Genomic DNA, 23,883 nt, shown 5'->3' on the forward strand with positions numbered 1-23,883 from the left:
TTTGTCAGGTGAATACAAATTACGGATTTGATAAATGGAATCATATCATTATGTAATGTCCCTCTTTATCCCTTATGATTTTCCTGCCTCTGAAGTCTGTTTTGTCTGACATTAATATAGCCACTTCAGCTGTCTTTCAATATTTTGCATTTCTTTTGGAGCAGGTCTGCTGGCAACCAGATTATCTTAGTTTTCCTTTATCTAAGAATCTCTCTTTTTTTGCTTTCATTCCTGAACAAGACTTTTGCTAGATAAAGGATCCTAATCTGGGTTGGCAGTTCTTTCCTTTCATCACCTTAAAGATATTATTCTGGGGCTGCCCTGTGGCCAAGTGGTTAAGTTCGGGTGTTCGGTGGCCCAGGGTTTCACCAGTTTGGATCCTGGTTGTGGACATGGTGCCACTTGTCAGGCCATGGCTGAGGTGGCATCCCACATAGCACAACCAAGGGCACTCACAACTACAATATACAACTATGTACTATCTTTGCTTTTTAGCTTTTTGATTATGATGTATCTAGACCTAATTTTCTTTGAATTTGTCCTATTTGGGGTTTGCTGAGTTTCTTGAATCTCTGATTTTATGTCTTTTGTCAAATATGGGAAGTTTTCTGCATTACTAAAACATTTTTTTTCTCTACCAATTACTTTTTTCTCTCCTTATAAACAACACCAATGATGTGAAACTTAGACAATTTGACATTGTTCCACAAGTCACTAAGGCTCTGTTAATTTTTTTCAATCTTTTTTTCCTCTCTATTCTTCAGTTTAGATAATTTCTATTGCTCTATCTTTAAGTTTACTGACTCTTCTGTCGTTTCTGTTCTGTAGTTGAGCCCATGCACTGATTTTTTAAATTTCTGATACTGTATTTTTCAGTTCTAAATTCTCCATTTGGTTCTTTTTTATAGTTGCTATTTCTCTGCTAAGAATTTGTCTTTCCAATTATTTCAAGAGTGTTAACCATTACCTCATTTATTATGGTTATAATAGCTGCTTTAAGTCTTTATGTGATAATTCCAAAGTAGTCACCTCAAAGTAGGCGTCTGTTGGTCCTCTTTTCTTTTGATAATTTGTTACATTTTCCAGTTGTGTGTGTGTGTGTGTGTGTGTGTGTTTATTTGTTTTTGCATGTGGAGTAATTTTGGATTTTATCTTGGACATTTTGAATATAATGTTGTCATTTCTGGGTCCTGTTAATATCCTTTGGAGAATGTTGATTTGTTTTAGCAGACACCAGCTAGTTTAGATGGTACGTTCTTTCTCACTTTCTGTGGGTGGTGGTTCTAATACCAGTTCTATTTTCAAAATCTTCGCTGTGCTCTTTGAGTTTGCCCTGCCATGTGCCTCCCAGTGATAGTATGGGACTTGGGCAGTGGTTTATATCATAGATTAGTTCTCTTTAGTGTAGCAAAGGCTTTTTGAGTCTGTTTTATACAAGCACAAACCAGTATTTGTATCGGTTTATACACAGAATAAGGGGATTGCTTTTCCAGCTCTCCCCTCTCCACGATTTCCCCCATACTCTTCAGTTTCCAGTGGCCTTTTCACAGTGCCTTTTACTAGAAAGACAGGTTTCTCTCAGAGCTTTTAGACCTCTGCATTTTACAGTTCCTCATAACTAGGGTTCCCCTTAGGTAAAGTAGTGGAAGAAGAGAAAGGAGGGAAAAAATAATGAGAATTCCTCTCATACTTTTTGGACTACAGGGGCCCTGTTTCCTAGTTTTTCTGACAAGAGAGAGAGGTTTTTCTCACGAGGTTTTCTGTTGCTGGGGCCGTGCAGTTCTATGGCTGAGAAGAGACAAAAGAAACGGGGAAAAAAAGGCATTTTTCTACCACAGTCTCTAGATCGCAGGGTCCCCTTTTCCTGGTCCTTTGGATGGACAGGAGATTTCTTTAAGGGTTTCCTTGTCAGCACCTTCAACATAGTTCTGCAACTCAGGCTGCTCTTAAGTCAAAGCCTGGAGATAAAGGTGGAAAATGGAGTCAGAAAACTCATGGCCATACCCTTTATTCTTCAAGTTTTGACTTCTTTCCCCAGTTGTTATTACCTATTTATGAAATGTTGATATATGTCCTTTGGTCATTTATATGTTGATGGATTGGCTACTGTCTGAGTGATTTGAATCATATCTGTATATTTAACAAGTATTAACTCTTAATTGTGTTTGCTCCGGATATTTCAGTTTTTGTGTTTGACTTAATTTTTTTGACATACAAAATTTTTAAATGCATTAGTCTTTTGTGAGTTTAAAAAAACGTTAATAGCCTTTTTGATGTTTTCCCTTGTAAGAGTCTGTATTCTTTTAATTTAAAAAATATTCTATTTTATTTTTCTCAAATTTAAAGTAAAAGTTAAAGTAAAATTTCTTAGAATTATAAATGTGGTTGATATAAAAATTCAGATAATACAGATGTCTAGGCTAACAAGTAATGTTCTTCACAGCCCTGCTTGCTTTATGAGAGAAAATATTAACATTTCAATACATATCCTTCCATACCTTATTCATAAATTTGTACTCTATATATCTATCACTTAGATTTTAAGCCATTTATTTAATTTTTTAAAGTTGCTAGTTGAGAGATAATTTACATACAGTGAAATACATCCATTTTAAGTCTACAGTTGAGTTTTGACAAGTGTATACACTTGTGTAGTTCACTACCCCAATCAAAGATAAACAGAGCATTCTGTCACCTCACAAAGTTACTGTGGGCCCTTTTGTAGTCAGTTACCCATTTCTTCCCACTACCGGCCCCAGGCAACTGTGGATCTACCACTTTAGACTAGTTTTGCCTACTTGAGAATTTACTAGGGGAATCACGCAGTATGCATTCTTTTGTTCCTGGCCTCTTTTGCTGAGCATAATGCTTTTGATATTCAGCCATGTTGGTGCATGTATCAGTAGTTTATTCCTTTTTATTGCTGTGAATAGTATTTCATTGTGTGACTATACCACAATTTTATTATACATTTGTTTGTTGATAGATATTTTATATTTGCAGTTTGTGCTTATTATGAATAAAGCTGCTGTGTACAAGTCTTTTTGCATGCCTGTGTTTTCATTCCTTTTGAGTAAATGATAACTAGTTAAGGAGCTGCTCCATCATGGAGTAAATCTTTATTTAGCTTGATAAGCATGTGTTAAACAGTTTGCCAAAATGGTTGTACCATTTTACACTCCCATCAGCAATGTAATGAGTTTCAGTTCCTCCCTTTGTAAGTATCTTTTGTATGGATTCCTTTGAATGGGAGGTTTGTGTGAAATGGTAAGTGCTTAAATGAACTTGCTAGATTTTTCTTCATAGGGTTTGTACTGTTTTTGCATTACCACTACTAATGTATGAAAGTATATATTTCCCTTACATCCCATAATCAGCATGTAGTGACTTTGCCATTCTGATAGGTACAAAATGAAATCTTAGTATAGTTTTAATTTGTATTTCTCACTTTGTGTGATGTTGAACATATTTTCATATATCTAATGGTTGTTCCTCTTTTTTTTTCTGTGAACTACCCATATCTCTGCTGAGTTGTTGTTTATTTCTTTGCTGTTTTTAGAAACTCTTTATATATTAAGGATATCAGGTTGTCTTTTTTGGTTTTTTTTTTTTTTTTTTGCAACTCTACATAGTAGGGATATTAACCCTTTGTAAACATAAGTTTCAAACATTTTTCCCAAGCCTATCATCTATCTTTTTGTTTGAACTGTCTTTTTCCATGGCCCCTCCTCCCAAGTTTGCTTTTTTTTTTTTTGTGAGGAAGATTAGTCCTGAGCTAACATCTGCTGACAATCCTCCTCTTTTTGCTGAGGAAGACTGGCCCTGAGCTAACATCCGTGCCCATCTTCCTGTACTTTATATGTGGGACACCTACCACAGCATGGCTGGCCAAGCGGTGCCATGTCCACACCTGGGATCCAAACCAGTGAACCCTGGGTCGTCAAAGCAGAATGTGCCAACTTAACCGCTGCACCACTGGGCCGGCCCCCCAAGTTTTCTTTTTTATATTGTTAAATATATCAATCTTTTTCTTTATTATTTTGGATTTGGATCATAGTTAAGAAAGTTTCTTTACTTCTTGATTACAGAGGAACTTACTCACATATCCTTCTAGTACTTGTATAGTTTCATTTTTTATATTTGTATTTCTGACCCATATATAATTCTGATGTTCAGTTTGAGGAACAGGTGTTGTTTTATTTTTTTCCAAATAGCTATTAGCATCTTCTAACACTTATTTTTATCAAATTCACTTTATCCTCTTTGATTTGAGATGTCTCTTTAAGCCACTTAGCAGTAATGTTTATATAAGATATGTGATAGGGATATAATTTTTGTAATTTTTTCCAAATGGGTTCTCAGTTTTCTTAACATTTATTTCTTCTTCTTTAATTCTATACTAAATTCCAAGATACACATACATGGATTTGTTTCTGTACTTTTAGATTGTTGATTTACTTGTCCTATTTTTAGTATTCTAGTGATGGCAATGGTTTTGTGTTATATTTTGGTATTTGGTAGAGCAAATGTTCCAATTCCCCCATTTCTTGTTTCTCTGATTTTCTGGAGGGTGCTGCTTATGAATTTACTTCATTTCTCTACTGTCAACTTTAATATTGTGCATAATATAGTCTTGTATACTATTTGTTCAATATATATTTGTGGAAGTAAAATCATTTTTAGGGGTGGTATGGAGAGAAGAATTAAGTGTATTCTTTTAAAGATTTTTTTTTTTTCCTTTTTCTCCCCAAAGCCCCCCAGTGCATAGTTGTATATTTTTAGTTGTGAGTCCTTCTAGTTGTGGCATTTAGGATGCTACCTCAGCATGGCCTGATGAGCAGTGCCATGTCCATGCCCAGGATTCGAACTGATGAAATCCTGGACCGCCGAAGCAGAGCACGTGAACTTAAGCACTCAGCCATGGGGCTGGCCCCCTAGTGTATTCTTTTAGTTCAACAAATGTTTATGTAATATTAACTGTAAGAGATAGGGTGTAGGATATAGAGAACTAATATAAAGATGAATGAGATGCATTGTGCCTACCTGTTTAGCAGAGAGAGAAATAATTGCAGTATACTATAGTAAACGCTTCAGGATGTTTTGGAGCATGAAGAAAGAGTGACTAGCTCTTCCTACTAGAGTTAAAACTTTATAAACATTATTACGTTTAATCTAAATCTTGAAAGATTTTGAGTGGGAATTTGTTAGGCAGGTAAGAAAGAAGATGCAAATCATGGAACTGATTAGAAAATTTTAACGTAAAATAATTCTTATAATAAGGGTCATTGTAACTTGATCATTCAAAATTCTTAAGTTTTAAGGTAACACTGAAGATTTTTTAATAAGTAGATTAGTTGAATAGTAACGCTTTGTATGGAATTTAGTTCAAGCTCTTCATTTTAGTAGTGAGAAGTTGTGACTTTCCTGTGATCACATATTCTTGGAAGAACTGTAATTGAACCACTTTGTTCCAGGGAACTTCCAGAGCAGGGAAATTGGTAAAAGTATATGGGGCAGCGTTAAAAGTATGTTAGAAATGGAATACAGATTAACAATTTAAGGGTTTTTATTGCAATGTAGTGTAAATTTAGAGAGGTACAAAAGACATGTAAATATGTTTTACATAGTTACAAAGAAGTTTTCTAGCAAGAATTAAAATTGGTTCAGTTGACTTCACTAAAAATGAGACAGGTAGGTAGTTACCTGCTTAAAAGTTATATAAAGAGTATGGGGAGGATTGGATAGAGCTTTATTTTTCTCTCAGGAGTCTAATGAAATCAATTTTGGAGTGGTTTTTCTGTTTATTATTTTTTTAATTGGTGAATTTAAGCAGGTTAAAACAGCTAACATTTAATGTAGTTCTTACTATGCCTGAGTACTAGTCTATGCTTACGTTTATTAACTCATTTAACCCTTACAACTACTCTGTAAATTAGGTTATTATTTTCATTTTACAGATTAGGAAAATGAGGCTACCCAAGCGTAGCTTGTAAATAATGTTGCTAGGATTCATATCCAGGCAGTGTCATGCCAGAACCCAGGTTCTGAAATTTCTCAATTATGACAGCCATTTTTAAAATCGGGTAATCTCATATAAAGGAACTAATAGCAGAAACACCAGGGAATTTACTGCTTATCTGTAGTATCTACTTATCTAATGAAGCGGATTTGAGAAAGGCTGTATTTTAATGTGAATCAGGTTTATGGGGGAAGAAGTTGTCTGCATTAAATTCATTACTTTCTCCCATTGTGGTTTTCTTTGGAATGTCTGTGTTAGAGTTGACTAAACACTGGCATGTGGTATCTGAAAGGAAAAGAATGCTTAGGAATTACATCTTTTGTGTATTTTCTTATATTTGAAGGTCATTAATAGACGGAAATATTCCTCTTAGAAACATACTGTGGGTACATCTTGAGTTGTGCGTGATGTTAATTGTCTGTGTATATTATCATCTCTTCTGCTGATGGACTCACTGCATCAGGATTAGATAAATCTTTAAGCACTGATACAGAAAGCCTTCCAAGATATAAAGATTTATTTAATTTTTAAAAATCTATGTGTAAGTATATACTTCTATACTATGTGTAGTAGGCATTTTCTTGTTTTAAGCACCACATGTGATTGTGATGATGAGCCAGGTTTAGGAACTACTGTGCTAGTAGACCTCACTTCCTTCTCAGTGAAATTCTAGGCCTGAGGTAATTTTGTATATGCTGACAGCAAATGGTCTTATACTAATTGTTCTTAGCAGCTTGTGCTTTTCCTGACTTTTTTTCTTTTCTTATTTCTCTACAATAGTTTATGCCAACGTGGCTTCATTCATACAGATGAACCAAGGATTGGGATAGCAGTACAAAATTAGAATCAGAGAGCTGATTGCCCAGCAGGATGCCATCAACTAACCGAGCGGGCAGCCTGAAGGACCCTGAAATTGCAGAGCTCTTCTTCAAAGAAGATCCAGAGAAGCTCTTCACAGATCTCAGAGAAATTGGCCATGGAAGCTTTGGAGCAGTGTATTTTGTAAGTGTTAAAGGCTTAATGTCAGTGACCAGCATTTACTTAATATCCAGTACTGGCAGAGTGAAAAACAATCATATAAACAAATATGGGCCATATTCCATTTTATAGTCACTTGCATAGGTTTGAGTATTATAGTATGAAAGTTGATAGTTTTATTTGTTGAGCTGCTTGGATTGTTGAAAACATGGGAAAGAATATTATTTTACTTTAACTTACATGTTTAGAATTTTCAGCAAACTGTTTTTAGAAGTCTTATGACTTGTATTGATATGGGATTAAATATTGCAGAACACTGACTTCTGTAAAGACCCATACAGAGTCAGTTTTAGTGTTGTAGAATCTAAGATTATTATTTGGGTAGGTACCAAAGTCTTTTCCTCTTGTGTGTATTTTATGCTAAAAAAAATCGTCAAATTTGCCATTTTAACTTTTTTTAAGTGTACAGTTTGTGGCATTAATTACACTCTCCGTGTTGTACAGCTATTGCCACTATCTGTCTTCAAAACTTTTTTATCACCCCAACTGAAACTCTGTATCCATTAGCAATACCTCATTTCCCTCCCCACCCAGCTCCTGGTAACCTCTAACCTATTTGTTATTTCTATGAATTTGTCTGTTCTGGATATTTTATATAAATCGAGTCATACAATATTTGTACTTTCATGTGTAGCTTATATCACTTAGTACAATGTAAAGCATAATCACTTTGCAGGTCATCCATGTTGTCGCATAAAGTACTTCATTCCTTTTTATAGCTGAATAATATTTCATTGTATGTATATACCATGATTTGTTTATCCATTCGTCTATTGTTGGGCTTTAGATTGTGTTCCCTTTTTGGCTATTGTGAATAAATGCTACAATGAACATTGGCATACAAGTATCTGTTTGAGTCCGTTTTCAAATTTGAGTATGTACCTAGGAGTGAAAATACTGGACCACATGGTAATTCTGTTTCACTTTTTGAGGAACTGCCAAACTGCACTATAGTGGCTGCACCATTTCTGTTCCCACCAGTAATGTACTAGAGTTCCAGTTACTCCACATCCTTGCCGATGCCTGTTATTTTGATTGTAGTCATCCTACTAGGTGTGAAGCGGTATCTTCTGATTTTGATTTGCATTTCCCTAATGACTTTATAATAATGTTGAGCATCTGTTCATATGCTTATTGACCATTTGTATGCCTTATTTGGAGAAATGTCTATTCAAGTGCTTTGCCCAGTTTAAAATTTGGGTTGTCTCTTTGTTGTTGAGTTGTAATGGTTCTTTATTCTGAATATTAAATTCTTATCAGATATGTGATTTGCAGATATTTTCTCCTCTAGTTTGTCTTTCACTTTCTTGATGATGTCCTTTGATGTACAAAAGTTTTACATTTGAATGAGGTCCAATTTATTTTTCCTTTTGTTGCTCGTACTTTTGATGTCATGTCTAAAAATCCATTGCCGCATCCAAGGTCATGAAGATTTATCTGTATGTTTTCTCTTAAGAGTTTTATGGTCTTGGCTCTTAGGTTAGGTCATTGATCCGTTTTGAGTTAATTTTTGTGTGTGTTGTGAGGTAGAGGTCCAACTTCATTCTTTTGCGTGTGGAAATCCAGTTGTCTCAGTACCATCTGTTGAAGAGACTATTCTTTCCCCATTGAATTGTCTTGACATCCTTGTCAGATCAGTTGGCCATATCGTATACATTTATTTCTGAACTCTCAGTTCTATTCCATTTGCCTATATATCCATCTTTACGCTGGACTATGCTGTTGATTACTGTAGTTTTGTAGTAAGTTAGAGATCAGGAATAACTTCCTTACTCTTTTTAAGGATAGTTTAGGCTGTTTCTAGCCCCTTGTGATTCCATATGAATTTGAGGATTGGCTTTTCCATTTCTGCAAAAACAAAGCCATTGGAATTTTCATAGGGGTTGTTTAAATCTGTAGATCGTGTTTGATGGTACAGTCATGTGCTGTATGATGACTTTTTGGTAAATGCTGGACTGTATATACAATGGTGGTCCCATGAGATTAGTACCATATAGCCCAGGTGTGTAGTAGATTATACCATCTAGGTTTGTGTAAGTACACTCTTTGATGTTTGCACAGTGATGAGATCGCCTATTGACACGTTTCTCAGAACATATCCCCATTGTTAAGCAACACATGACTATTTCCTTCCTTCTTCTAGCTTTAGGCTTACTTAGTTTGTTCTTTTTTTCCCTAATTCCTTAAGTTGTAAATTTAGCTTGTTAATTTGAGATCTTTCTTGTTTTTTAATGTAAGTATAGCTATAAGTTTCCTCCTGAGCACCACTTTCACTTGGTCCCATAAGTTTTGATATATTGTATTTTTGTTTTCATTCATCTGTAAGTATTTCTAATTATCTTTGTGGTTTCTTCTTTGATTCGTTGGTTGTTTAAGAGTGTGTTGTTTAATTTCCACAATTTTGTGAATTTTCCAGTTTTCCTTTTTTGTTAATAATTTCTAACTTCATCTCATTTTGTCAGAGAAGATTCTTTGTATGATATCTATCTTTTAAAATCTATTGATACTTGATTTGTGGCTTAACATATGCTCTATCCTGGAAAATGTCCCATGTGCATTGAAAACAATGTGTATTCTCTTGTTGGGTAGAATGTTCTATGTATGTCTATTAGATCTAATTGGTTTGTTGTTTTAAGTCTTGTATTTCCTTACTTATCCCCGTCTGGTTGTTGTCTCCATTATTATGAGTGGGGTATTGAAGTCTCCAATTATTATTGTAGAATGGTCTATATCTCCCTTCAATTCTGTCAGTTTGTGCTTCATATATTTTAATGATGTATCATTAGGTGCATAAAAGTTATAATTGTTATAACTTCTTGCTGTATTGAACCTTTATTAATATATAATGTCCTTCTTTGTCTCTTGTAACCTTTTTTGATTTAAAATCTTTTGATTTACAAGTCTCTTTGTGGACTGAATTTTTCATTTCTCTTAAGTAAATACCTAGGATGGAATTGTTGGATCTTAGGGCAGATGTGTGTTTAGTTTTATGACTAATTGCCAGACTTTTTTCATTAAGAAGTAGAAATTTTACACTCCCATAAACAGTGTATGAGAATTCTGTTTGCTCCATATCCTCTCTAACATTAGGTGTTGACAGTCATTTTTTTTTTTAATTTTAATATATTTTATTTAATTCAATATATCCAGATTTTATCATTTCAACATGTAATCAATACTTAAAAAGTATTAATGAGATATTTTACTTTTTTCATACTAAATTTCTGCAAAATTTGGTGTGATTTTACACTTCCTATATTTTTTAATTCAGATACTAAATTTTCATTCAAAAAACTTGCTCTGTATTTAGATTTCATAAAATTTACATTTGAAAAAGTAAATTCACATACCCAAGTTATTCCAAGCATACTTAAAAGTTTTCCAGTAACTGAGTTGAGAATCGATATTTAAATTAATTAAAATTTTAAAAAATAAAAATTCAATACCCCAGTTGCACTAGCTACAATTTAAGTGCTCAAGAGTCACATGCAGCCAATGGCTCCTATATTGGACAGCGCTGATGTAAGAGCCACAGAGGTGTTGCTTAGGGTGAGGCTGTTAACAAGATGGCATTCAGAGCAGACTGTCTTTAATCTCTTCTCAAAACAAAATCACTTCCTTGTAGCTTAAACTCTTCACTGTTTTTATCAACATATTATAAATAATTAAAAGTTTTCCTAATTTTCTTTCCTCATAATATGCCATGTTTTCTAGTAAACTTTAAGCTGCATTCAGATTTTATGTATAAATGCTTCTGTTGAATTATGAAGAGGCTTATGATGATAGGAATTCTGAAATGACCCAATCAGTCATGCACCTTTCTCCAGTGCAAACATTACTGCAAAGTGTTAAACCAACCCCTGAAACCAGTGTTAAAAAGGAGACCTCACTATATCTTTTACGAAGTAATGATTAAATATTCCTTGCATACTTATCTAAATGGAAAATTCCTGAGAATCAAAACATGAAAATATTTTTATACCTATGCTTTAGTTCTCCAGTTTAGCTCATTATCTCTTTACAAGTTGAGTGTTTAAAACATAAATGCTAAAAACTTAGGAATTAGACTGAATGATAACAGCTATGCTGTTATTATGAAATAATTTCTTATTTAACTTAAACCTGTGTGTGACCCTTGAAATTATAAAACCCACTCATCAAAACAGATGATCAAAAAAGATCAAAATCTTTACCAAAAGTGAGTAATTAATCCTGTGCTCAAGCTGCTGCAAAACTAGAATGAGATTCAAATGCTGGAGCCCATGACATCTGTCTAAAGGCGAGACATGTCTGCTCCCTACACCTTGGCCTTCAAGGCTTGGTTCTGCCGCTCCATCGCTGTGGTTGCTGAGAAGTGGACTTCATCGGGCCCAACTGTTAAGCGCAAAGTTAGCGTTAGGGCATACATGTTAGCCAGAGGGTAATCCTGTGAAACGCCTGCACCTCCACAGTCTTGGATGGCCCGGTCAGTGATTTTGCAGACAAGGGGCAGACACTTTAATCATTGCAATCTCCTTCTTAGCTCTAGCACTGCCCAGAGTGTCAATGCTGTGGGCTGCATTCAGGGTCAACAAGCGGATCTCCTCAATGTCAATGGGGCTTTCAGCAATCCAGTGAGCCACCACCTCATGTGAATACAGTTTCTTCTCAAAGGCCACCCTTTGAGTTGCCTGTTCACACGTGATCTGCAAAGTACATTCTGCCAAACCTACTGTTCTCATACAGTGGTGGATTCCGCCAGGTCCAAGGCGGCCTTGGGCAATTTCAAATCCCCTACCTTCACCTAGTGTTAAATTGGAGGCAGGAACTCGCACTTGATTAAAATGGATCTCAAAATGTCCTCCATGAAGATTATCCATATAGCCAAAAACTGACAGTAGCCTTATTACTTCTACTCCAGGTGTGTTGATAGGAACAAGAATCATGCTGTGTTGTTTGTGTCTGCTTGCAGAATTATTTTCTTCCCAAAACAATTGCAGTTTTGCAGTTTGGATTCCCAGCTCCTTCTTGTCTCCATAGTTTTGCCTTTTCCAGAATGTCATATAGTTGGAATCGTAGCCTTTTCACTTAATATGCATTCAAGGTTCCTCCATGTCTTTTCAGGGTTTGGTAGCTCATTTCTTTTTAGTGCCAAATAACATTCCATTATCTGGATGCTATTTTTTTTTCTATTGAGTTCATAATAGTTTACATCAATGTGAGATTTCAGTTGTACATTATTTCTTTACTGTCACCACATAAGTACTCCCCTTCACCCCCAGTGCCCCTCCCACCCCCCTTCCCCTGGTAACCACTGAACTGTTTTCTTTGTCCCGGTACTTGTTTATATTCCACATATGAGTGAAATCACCTGGTATTTGTCTTTCTCAGACTGGTTTATTTCGCTTAGCATAATTCCCTCTAGGTCCTTCCATGTTACTGCAAATGGGATGAATTGTCTTTTTCTCTGGCTGAGTAGCATTCCATTGTATATATATATATATATATCACATCTTTATCCAGTCATCAGTCGATAGCACTTGGGTTGCTTCCATGTCTTGGCTATTGTGAATAGTGCTGCAATGAACATAGGGGTGCATATGTTACTTTGGATTGTTGATTTCAAATTGCTTGGGTAGATACCCAGTAGTGGGATAGCTGGGTCATATGGTGGGTCTATTGTTAGTTTTTTGAGGAATCTCCATACTGTTTTCCGTAGTGGCTGCACCAGTTTGCATTCCCACCAGCAGTATGTGAGGGTTCCCTTCTCTCCACACCATCTCCAACATTTGTTATTTTTAGTCTTAGTGATTATAGCCATTTTAACACGCGTAAGGTGGTATCTTAGTGTAGTTTTGATTTGCATTTCCATGATGATTAGTGATGTTGAACATCTTTTCATGTGTTTATCAGCCATCTGTATATCTTCTTTGGAAAAATGTCTGTTCATGTCTTCTGCCCACTTTTTGATCAGGTTGTTTGCTTTTTTATTGTTCATTTGTGTGAATCCCTTATATATTATTGAGATTAACCCCTTGTCAGACATATGATTTGCACATATTTTTCCATATTGGTGGATTGTCTCTGTGTTTTGATCCTAGTTTCTTTTGCTTGCAGAAGCTCTTCAGTCTGATGAATTCCCACTTGTTTATTTTTTCTTTTGTTTTCCTTGTCTGAGAGGACATGGAATATGAAAAGATCCTTTTTAGTTTGATGTCCAAGAGTGTACTGCCAATATTATCTTCCAGGAGTTTTATAGTTTCAGGACGTATCCTCAAGTCTTTGATACATTTTGAGTTCGTTTTTGTGTATGATGTGAGATAGTGGTCTACCTTCATTCTTTTGCGTGTGGTTGTCCAGTTTTCCCACCACCATTTATTAAAGAGACTCTCTTTTCTCTATTGTATGTTCTTGGCACCTTTGTCAAAGAGTAGCTGACCTTAGATGTGTGGTTTTATTTCTGGGCTCTCAGTTCTGTTCCATTGATCTGTGTGCCTGTTTTTGTACCAGTACCATGTCGTTTTGGTCACTGTGGCTTTGTAGTACATTTTGAAGTCAGGGATTGTGATACCTCCAGCTTTATTCTTTTTTCTCAGGATTACCTTAGCAATTCGGTGTCTTTGATTGCCTCATGTGAATTTTAGTATTCTTTGCTCTATTTCCGTGAAGAATGTCATTGGGATTATGATAGGGATTGCATTGAATCTGTAGATTACTTTGGTAGTATGGACATTTTAACTATGTTTATTCTCCAATCCATGAGCAAGGAAGCTCTTTTCATCTCTGTAAGTCGTTATCACTTTCTCTCAGTAATGTGTTATAGTTTTCTTTGTATAAGTCCTTCACCTCCCTGGTTAAATTTATTCCTAGGTACTTAATTTTTTTAGTTGCAATTGCAAACAGAACTATATTTTTGAATCCTCTTTCTGTAAGTTCGTTATTGGAGTATAGAAAAGCAACTGATTTTTGTAAGTTCACTCTGTACCCTGCAACTTTACTGTAGTTAATTATTTCTATTAGTTTTCCAATGGATTTTTTGGGGTTTTCTATATGTAAGATCATGTCGTCTGCAAACAGCGAGAGTTTCACTTCTTCACTCTCTATTTGGATTCGTTTTATTCCTTTCTCTTGCCTTATTGCTCTCACCAAAAACCTCCAGGACTATGTTGAGTAAGAGTGTTGATAATGGGCATCCTTGTCTCGTTCCTGTTCTCAGCGGGATGGTGCTCAGTTTTTGCCCATTGAGTATGATGTTGGCTGTGGGTTTGTCATATATGGCCTTTATTATGTTGAGGTAATTTCCTTCTATCCTCATTTTGTTCAGAGTTTTTATCATAAATGGCTGTTGGATCTTGTCAAATTCTTTCTCTGCATCTATTGAGACGATCATGTGGTTTTTATTCCTCAATTTGTTGATGTGGTGTATCATGTTCATTGATTTGCGCATGTTGAACCATCCCTGTGTCTGTGGTATGAATCCCACTTGATCGTGATGTATGATCCTTTTGATATGTTGCTGAATTCAGTTTGCCAAAATTTTGTTGAGAATCTTTGCATGTATGATCATCAGTGATATTGGCCTGTAGTTCTCCTTTTTCGTGCTGTCCTTGTCAGGCTTCGGGATCAGAGTGATGTTGGCCTTGTAGAATGTGTTAGGAAGTATTCCATTCTCCCTAATTTTTTGGAATAGCTTGAAAAGGATAGGTATTAAATCCTCTTTGAAAGTTTGGTAGAATTCTCCAGGAAAGCCATCTGGTCCTGGGGTTTTATTTTTGAGGATGCTTTTGATTGCTGTTTCAATCTCTTTCCTTGTGATTGGTCTGTTCAGATCATCTGTTTCTTCTTGACTCAGCTTTGGGAAGTTGTAAGAGTCTAAGAATTTATCCATTTCCTCTAGGTTATCCATTTTGTTGGCATATAGTTTTTCATGGTATTCTCTTATAATACGTTGTATTTTTATGGAGTCTGTTGTTATTTGTCCTCTTTCATTTCTGATTTTGTTTATTTGAACTTTCTCTCTTTTTGTCTTTGTAAGTCTGGCTAGGGGTTTGTCACTTTTATTTACCTTCTCAAAGAACCAGCTCTTTGTTTCATTGATCCTTTCTACCGCCTTTTTTGTTTCAATAGCTTTTATTTCTGCTCTGATTTTTATTACTTATCTCCTTCTGCTAACTTTGGGGTTTGTTTGCTCTTCTTTTTCTAATTCAGTTAGGTGTAGTTTGAGAGTGTTTATTTGGGATTTTTCTTGTTTGTTAAGGTGTGCCTGTATTGCAATGAATTTCCCTCTTAATACAGCTTTTGCTGCCTCCCATATGAGTTGGTATGGCATGTTATCATTTTCATTTGTCTCCAGATATTTTTTGATTTCTCCTTTAATTTCTTCAATGATCAGTTGCTTGTTCAATAGCATATTGTTTAGTCTCCTCATCTTTGTCCGTTTCTCAGCTTTTTTCTTGTAATTCTAGCTTTATAGCATTATGATTGGAGAAGATGCTTGTTATTATTTCAATTTTTTTTTAATTTCTAGAGGCTTGCCTTGTTTCCCAACATATGGTCTCTCCTGGAGAATGTTTCGTGTGCACTTGAGAACAATGTCTATTCTGCTGTTTTTGGATGGAGTGTTTTATATATGTCTCTTAAGTCCAACTGGTTTAGCTTTTCGTTTGATTCCGCTGTTTCCTTGTTGATTTTCTGTCTGGATGATCTGTCCAATGATGTGTGTGGGGTGTTGAGGTCCCCTACTATTATTGTGTTATTTTTAATATCTTTTAGGTTTGTTAATAGTTGCTTTATGAACTTTGGTGCTCCTGTGTTGAGTGCATAGGTATTTATAAATGTTATTTCTTCTTGATGGAGTGTCCCTTTGATCATTATATATTGCCCCTCTTTATCTCTCTTTACCTGCCTTATCTTGAAGTCTACTTTGTCTAATATAAGTATTGTGACGCTTTCTTTTGTTTGCCATTAGCTTGAAGTATCATCTTCCAACCCTTCACTCTGAGCCTGTATTTGTCATTGGAGCTGTGATGTGTTTCCTGGAGGCAAGAAATTTTTGGATCTTGTTCTTTGATCCATCTTGCCACTCTGTGTCTTTTTATTGGGAGAGTTCAATCCGTTTACATTGAGGGTGATTATTGATGTGTGAGGGCTTAATGCTGTCATTATGTCTCTCATTTTTGGTTTTCCTGCATTTCCTTTGTTTCTCGTCCTGTGTGTTTTGGTCTACCCACTGAATTATGCAGTTTTTTTATGCTGTGTTTCTTTGTCTTTTTCCTTATTTATTTTTTGTGTCTCTCTTCTGCTCTTATGTTTAGTGGTTACCCCAAGGTTTGTATTCAGAATCTCATGCATAACATAGTCCATTTTCTGATGGCCTCTTATTTCTTTTGACTAAACTGATTCAGTCCCTTTCCTCCTCCGTCTTAAGTTATTATTCTCATGTCTTATTCCAACTTGTGTTGTGAGTTTGTGGTTAAAGTGACAAGATTGTCTTTGTTTTTGGTGTTTTCCTTCCCTTTAGCCTAATGCTATAGTTGAATATTTGCTATCCTTTTCTGATTCTGTCTGTTTGTCTCCTTACTCTATGTTTCGTGACCCCTTTCTCCCCTTTTTTCTTTTTTCAGGTACGAGGGCCTTCTTGAGTATTTCTTGTAGGGCAGTCTCGTGGCTACGAAGTCCCTTAGCTTTTGTTTGTCTGGAAAAGATTTAATTTATCCCTCATATCTGAAGGATATTCTTCCTGGATAGAGTATTCTTGGCTGAAGATTTTTATCTTTTAATGTTTTGAATATGTCATTCCATTCTCTCCTAGCTTGTAAGGTTTCTGCAGAGAAATCTGCTGAAAGTCTGATAGGGGTTCCTTTGTAGGTTATTTTCTTCTGCCTTGCTGCCCTGAGTATTCTTTCTTTGTCATTCATTTTTTCCAGTTTTACTACTATATGCCTTGCAGTAGGTCTTTTTACACTGACAAATCTAGGAGCTGTGAAAGCTTCCTCCACACACATTTCCCTCTCATTCCCTAGATTTGGGAAGTTCTTTACTATTATTTCTTTGAGCACACTTTCTGCTCCATTCTCCTTCTCTTCACCATCTGGGAATATCTATAATTCTTATGTTGCTTTTCCTCATTGAGTTGGATATTTCTCAGAGACTTTATTCATTTCTTTTTAGTCTCATCTCTCTCTCCTCCTCTATCTGGCGCATTTCAGCATGTCTGTCTTCCATTATGCTGATTTGCTCCTCTATCGTGTCCTCACGAGCATTCAGGGAATCCATATTTTGTATTATCTCTTCCACTGTGTCTTTCATCACGAGTATTTCTGATTGATTCTTCTTTATAGTTTCAGTCTCTTTTTGTGAAGTAGCTCCTGAACTCGTTGAATTCTTTATATTCTCTTTTACCTCATTGAGTTTTTTGCTGATAGCTATTTTGAATTCATTGTTGTTTAGTTTACTTATTTCTGCATCCTCAGGACTGAATTCTGGGTGCTTGTTTTCTCCTTGGTCTGGAGATTTGATGGATTCCCTGATGCTGGGAGAACAGGTTTTCCGATTGTGATATTATTTGGCTGCAGTTACAGCCTCTTGCCAATGGGTGGGGGTCGAGAGCCGCATATTCTGAGCCCTCCACCTTCAGCTGAGATGGTGGGGTGCAGGGCAGGTCAGGGGAGGAGTGCTTTCTCCTGCATGTAACCCTGGATTTCCCTATCAGCTCCCCCTCTCTGGTCTCCTGGGGTCTTGGCTTGATGAGATCACCCCATGAGAAAGCTTCCGCCCTGTTAGAGGGCTTCCCTCTAGGCTGCAAGGGCCATAGAGAGTCCTGGGTGATCCTGTGTGCGAGTGTCCCCTCCCCTGCTCCTTCTTTCACGGAGCCTCCAGCAGCAGCAACAGCAGTCTTTAGGGGAGTGAGCGAAGTTCTCTCTTATGCCATTCCAGCTCCTCTGAGGGGGTCTCCACCTTCTCTCCCCTCTGTCGTATGGCTGCCATGATTCTCTGAGTATTCCTATGCTTTTAGGTTATTTTCTGTTGGAATATGGTTGCCCGTTTTTGCTGTATGTTGGAGGGGAGAGAGTCCTAAATAGGCTCATTATGCCATGACGCTGACGTCACTCCTACACCATCTCATCTTTGTTTCAATTGCAGTGTTTCACTCATGTAAGTCTATTTTGTTCTGTTTGTTTGTCCTATCCGTTCTTCCTTTATTCTTATTCTTGCCATCTTTAGAATTGTTTATTGTTATTTTTTGTTTTAAAATATAGGTCTTATTATTATTAGATATGGAGAGGCCAACAGATCAGTTAACAATTGCCATTGAAAAGGTAGTTTGTTATACTTAGAGATCCCAAGAGAAGGGGGCCACATGGGCGAGCATTGGTATAGTGAGGAGGCAGCAGAAGCAAGGGAAAAACATGGGCAAGAGACTTTATTATGGTTTCTGTGGGAAGAAATAGACAAGGCAGTGTAAACAAGTCTGGTATTAGCTAGTTTAAATAATTTCAGCTGGTTTAGAGTATACGGGCTGTCCCTAGTTGTCTGGTGCTTGGCCCTGTGGTAATTCGAGCAGGGGATAGAGGGCTCCAAGTGTGAGGTCGTTGGAGATATGGGCTCTAGATTGGTGATTTCTATGCGAAAGATGTGCTTTTTGCTATCTCCAGGAATTAGCTAATTCTGGGAGTGGCAGTCCCTTTCTGTTAGCAAGGCCCCAGATGTCAAAGTATCAAAGTACAGCAAATAAAAAGACATGATTAATACCATTGGTTATACATTGTTTTATTATTCTTTAGCTTTTACCCTAGAGATTATAACATGTATTCTTTACTTATTATAGTTAAATTAGCACTTTTGCCGTTTCTCAAACAATGTAAAAACCTTACTGTATTTCAGCTTTCTCCTGTTCTTTGTGTAATTTTTCTCATATATTTTGTTGTAAAATGTCCATTTCATTCTCTTTTGGTTTGTTTGTTTAAATCTCTTTTTAGTAAATCCAGTATTTGAATGCTTATTTGGTCTATTCATAGTTCCAGTTTTTTCCTTTTCAATATTTGATCCACTTTGTAGCGTGCTTTGTGATTTTTTTATTGACTACTCATTATAGAGGAAAATTTGTAGATGTTTTGGATGATATTAGTTGTCTTCAAAGACAGTTGCATTTTCTTTTGGCAAGCTGATGGTATACTGATGAGTCACCTTAAGGCTTCGTTTTAGGCTTTGTTAGGATTAGTTGATGTCAGTTTTGCCCTTAATACTGGACCTTGGCCCTTATTCTTAAAGTATGGCTGTTCTGGGATCCCAGCTGAATGTGTGGGTTGTTTATCAAGGCTCAGTCATTTTGGTGGAGTTTGAATTCCAACCTCCATGTCTCCAGCACTTCTTGTCCTCTGAAAACTCCACTTATCTCTTTAGTCTTCCAGCTGCTATTTTCTGCTGGATTCACGTGAGTCTTATCATGCAGATACATACTTAGGAGTTGACTGCTTGGGGAGAATTTGCAGATTTTTGAGCTGCTGCTTCTCAGCTTCCTCTTCTGAGATTGTGTTTTTTAAGTCTCAGACACTTTGGAAGCTTCTGTCTCTGGCATCTGTTTCCTCAGCTTAGCTCCCTGCTTGGACTCTATTTGCTTGTATCACAAGTTCAAGGTTGAACTTGAAGTAAATTTACAGCTCACTTTGTATGCTATTTTTCTCTCGCAGATTCTGGTCTCCAAAGCCTTGCCTGCATGTGTTACTCTCCAGTAGTTTCATACAATTGTTTTACGTATATTGCCTGCTTTTATGGTTGTTTTGGGCTTTAGAGAAAGTATAACACAAGCATCATGGCAAGAATTACTAGTGAAATTTCCCTTCGTTGGTACGATTTGTACTTGGATGGACATTTCATATATCCTCCTTTTAAAGATAATACGTTTTTTGAGCAATTGATCTTCCATTGTTAATATTGAAAAGTATAGAATTTCAGTAGGTTTTTCTCTTCTTTAGACCTGCCCATATGATCTGTCCAGTGGGGGAAGTAGTGTTACTGTCCTTCTCTATTCGTTAAAGGTACTGAATTAATTCATAATTGGCAAAATATAAGTGATTTGAAAATTTTAAATAAAACTGTAAAATTGCATTATCCCAAATCCGGAACTTGTCAGTAGTCTTTGTGGAAGTGTATGACTGAAGTGGGTATATTTTAAATTAAGATTGTAGTGGGAACCAAGGATGCGATCAGAGAAACTTAAAAAGGAAAGACAATCAAGGACTCTTGAAGAGAGCCTCCTAAACTATACTGAGAAATATGGGCTTTATTCTGAAGTCTGGAGGCAACCACTGAAGTGCAACAGAGATATTGTATTTCCATTTGTGATAGAGCAAGTTTATTCTTGTAGCAGTGTAGAGGAAAGGTTGGCATGTGTCAAAGATCAAAGAAAGGAGGCTGATTACGTAGCTTTTGTAATAGTTTAGGAAGAAAATGCTGAGAGCTTAAACTAGATAGTGGCAATGAAGCTGGAGGGGTGAATACAGATTTTAGAGTTAAAGTCTAGCTTGATAGAATCAGGAGACTTTTCTGACAAGATAAGAGGGTGCACCTTATAGTGCCTCACCTGTGGAAGAGAATTATAGGGGAGGGAAGTGATTCTCTAGTGTTTGGACCTCTTTATGCAATAGTTTCTGTGATTGTCCTACCCAGCATGGATTATTTCAGAGAGCTGTGGTTGGGAGAGAAAGTTTCATAGTCCCGGAAGTAAGGATCTAATAGGGGCAATGAAAGCAAGTTGGTCTAGGCTAGGTATCAGGAGGTGGCTTAGGCTTTACTGGTGGTTAAATACAACCTGTGATCCTGGATTGGAAAAAAATTTCTATAAGGAACGTTGCTCAGATAATTGGTGAAATTTGAATATGGACCCTATATCTACTGGATAATAGCATTGTATCAATGCTAAATTTCCTGAATTTGATAATTGTACTGTGGTTATTCAAGAGAATGTTCTTATTTTCAGAAGATATATGAAGAAGTACTGTGGAACCAAGGGTGAGAATGTTTACTCTCGAATCCTCTTCAATAATAAAATAATGGTAATGATAATATCTGTCTAGATAGAGAGGTTCAAAGCAAATGTGGCAAAATGTTAACCAAGGATTTATCTATAGTAGGGGCTGGGAACCTACAGCCTGTGGGCCGGATCCAGCCTGTGAATTATTTTTGCTCAGCTTCCAAACTAAGATGGTTTCTACATTTAAAAAAAAGAAGAAGAGGGGGCTGGCCCCATGGCAGAGTGGTTAAGTTCACATGCTCCACTTCGGCAGCCCAGGGTTTCGCTGGTTCAGATCCTGGGCACAGACGTGGCACCGCTCATCAGGCCACGTTGAGGCAGCGTCCCACATGCCACAACTAGAAGGACCCATAACTAAAATATACAATTATGTACTGGGGGGCTTTGGGAGAAAAAGCAGAAAAAAAAGAAGAAGAATATGCAGCAGGACAAGAAGAATATATATTTGGCCTACAATGCCTAAAATATTTAATATCTTGCTCTCTATAGGAAGTTTGCCAACTTCTGACCCAGTAGAAGGCATAACAAGGTTCACTGTACTATACCAAGTTTACTGTATGTTTGACAGATTTGCATAGTAAAGTGAAGGGGGGAACCAAAAAAAAGCTGAGTTAGGAAACCTAGGTTCGGTTTAGAACCCCAGGAATCACTGCATGAAACCATAGAGGATTTAGGCAACTGCTCAGAGCAGGTGTTTTCTGTTAATTGTCTTGATTTCTGGAAACATGCACCATGTAGATGAGCAAAGTGTGAATGTAGCCCAGAATTGAATTTTTTTGATACGTGTTTTTTGTGCGTGTTTGTGTGTGTGTGTATGTGTGTATATATGTGTTGCATATGTGAGTACGTGCGCTTTGACACGTGCTTCTGTTTTTATGTTTCCTCTCACCCCCACCCTACGACAAGGATAAATGTGCAGTGTCTATCTTGATACTGTATAGTGGAAAGACCTTCTCATCAAAGTTTTTTAGATGATTAAATATAATTCTTATATCTTTAATTGTCATTAATTGGCAGTAGGGATTGCCTTAAATTTAAAAATATTCTGAGCCAGCTTTGCTGGCTATCTCATCAGGCAAGCTAATCAAGGACTGGTAGCGTAATAAGTATTTGAAACCAAATCAGAGAGTCAGACGTCCAAAAGGACCACTATATCTAGATTGCCAGGAAGATAAACTTTCTCTTTTAATAGAACCAACATGATGTTAGTAGATGGGCCACAGAACACTGGCTTGTGAACCAGGTAGCTTCCTAACAAATGTGGCAGACCACAGATGATCTCAGGGAGGTCATTTATTTACTTTATAAAAGTTGTATTTCTTCATTTTTAAAAATGAGATGTCATATTTACCTCTTATTTCCTAGTGTGAGATTTTACTAATCTGTATTCTTTCAGAGGATTGGCAAGTTTTATATTTTCAGAGGTTAGATCAAGTTGTTTAGTGTTATAAGAGAAATATATAAATACACAAAAGAAGTATAGAAAGACCATTTACAATAATTAATCAATATGGTAATTTCAAGTCATTTTTATTAGTTCATTAAAATAGCTCCCAAATGGATCTTCACAGGTTTGAAACAAAATGACTGGTTATATATATTTTCTTTTTTCTACTCACTCCTTTTTTTGCTCTCAACAGCATCAAGTTTGTCTTTTAGGCTTACAGCCAATTTTTTCTTTACTCTTTTGCTCTCAGGTGGTGACAACAGATGACATGTAGTATTGTGCTCTTCTGTAATTACTCGTAACTCATTTAATTCTATTCTACATAGTACTTTATTATATGTACAAACACTTTTTAAAACTTTTCTCTTTTGTTATCTTATTCTCTGCTAGAAGAATATCCCATCCTCTTTTCACTTCATTTGTTATATTAATCACTTCAAGGAAAATGTAGAAATCATGTACTCCTCTCAATATCCTTTATGCTGCTATTGTCATATGTATATTTACATACATTATAAACCCAAAATTCACTGTCACAATGTTTGCTTTAAACATTCATGTATTTTATAGAATCAAAGAGAAAAAATAGTTTTTAAATTTATCCACGTATTTAACATGTTACACACAGCATGATTGTTTACTTTGGAAAATCCCAAGCAATCTGCAAATGGACTCCCAAAATTAGTAGGTGATTTTAGCAGGGTTGCAGCATGTAAGATCAGTACACAAAGATCCATTGTATTTCTTATGTCAGCAGTGAACAACTGGATCTGTTCTGTTCTGAAAGTGGTATTTCTAGTGCCCCCCAAATGAAATACTTGAGTATAAGTCCAGCAAAACTGCAAGATCTGTATGCTAAAAACCATAAAACATTAATGAAAAGAATCAAAGAAGGTCTAAATAAGTGAAGAGATACGCTGTGTTGATGGATTAGAAGACTAAATTTTGTTATGCTGTCAGTTATCTCCAGATTAATATATAGATTCAATGCAATCCCAGTCAAAATCCCAGCAGGCTGTTTTTATAGATATTGACAAGCATATTCTAAATTTTTTACAGAAAAGCAAAGGAACTAGAGTGGCCAAAACACTTTTGAAAAAGACAACAAGTTAAAGAACTCAGACTATTTGACTTCAAAACCTTACTATAAATCTATGGTAAGCAAGGTAGTAGTATGACTTATCCTTGAAACGATAAATATATAAATGAAACAGAAAAGAGAGTCCAGACACAGTACTACCCATACAAGTATAGTGAGCTGATTTTTGACAAAGATGCAGACAATTCAATGGAGAAAGGATAGTCTTTTCAACAAATGGTGCCAGAGCAACTGGACATCCATATGCATAAAAATAAACTCTAACTCAC

At 36.2% G+C, this 23,883-nt stretch overlaps 1 protein-coding gene across 4 annotated transcripts in view; it reads left to right on the forward strand.

Moving 5' to 3' along the window:
- TAOK1 (TAO kinase 1) overlaps nt 1-23,883 on the forward strand; it is a 149,784-nt gene that overhangs the window by 58,354 nt on the left and 67,547 nt on the right. For 3 of the 4 annotated variants that reach the window (XM_023651621.2, XM_023651622.2, XM_070225687.1), the window contains one exon: nt 6,800-7,021. In XM_023651621.2, the coding sequence (XP_023507389.1) occupies nt 6,890-7,021 (132 nt within the window). In that variant the 5' untranslated portion in view covers nt 6,800-6,889. 4 annotated transcript variants of the gene reach the window in all.

Source organism: Equus caballus, chromosome 11, assembly GCF_041296265.1.
Source record: "Equus caballus isolate H_3958 breed thoroughbred chromosome 11, TB-T2T, whole genome shotgun sequence".
Classification (NCBI taxonomy): domain Eukaryota; kingdom Metazoa; phylum Chordata; class Mammalia; order Perissodactyla; family Equidae; genus Equus; species Equus caballus.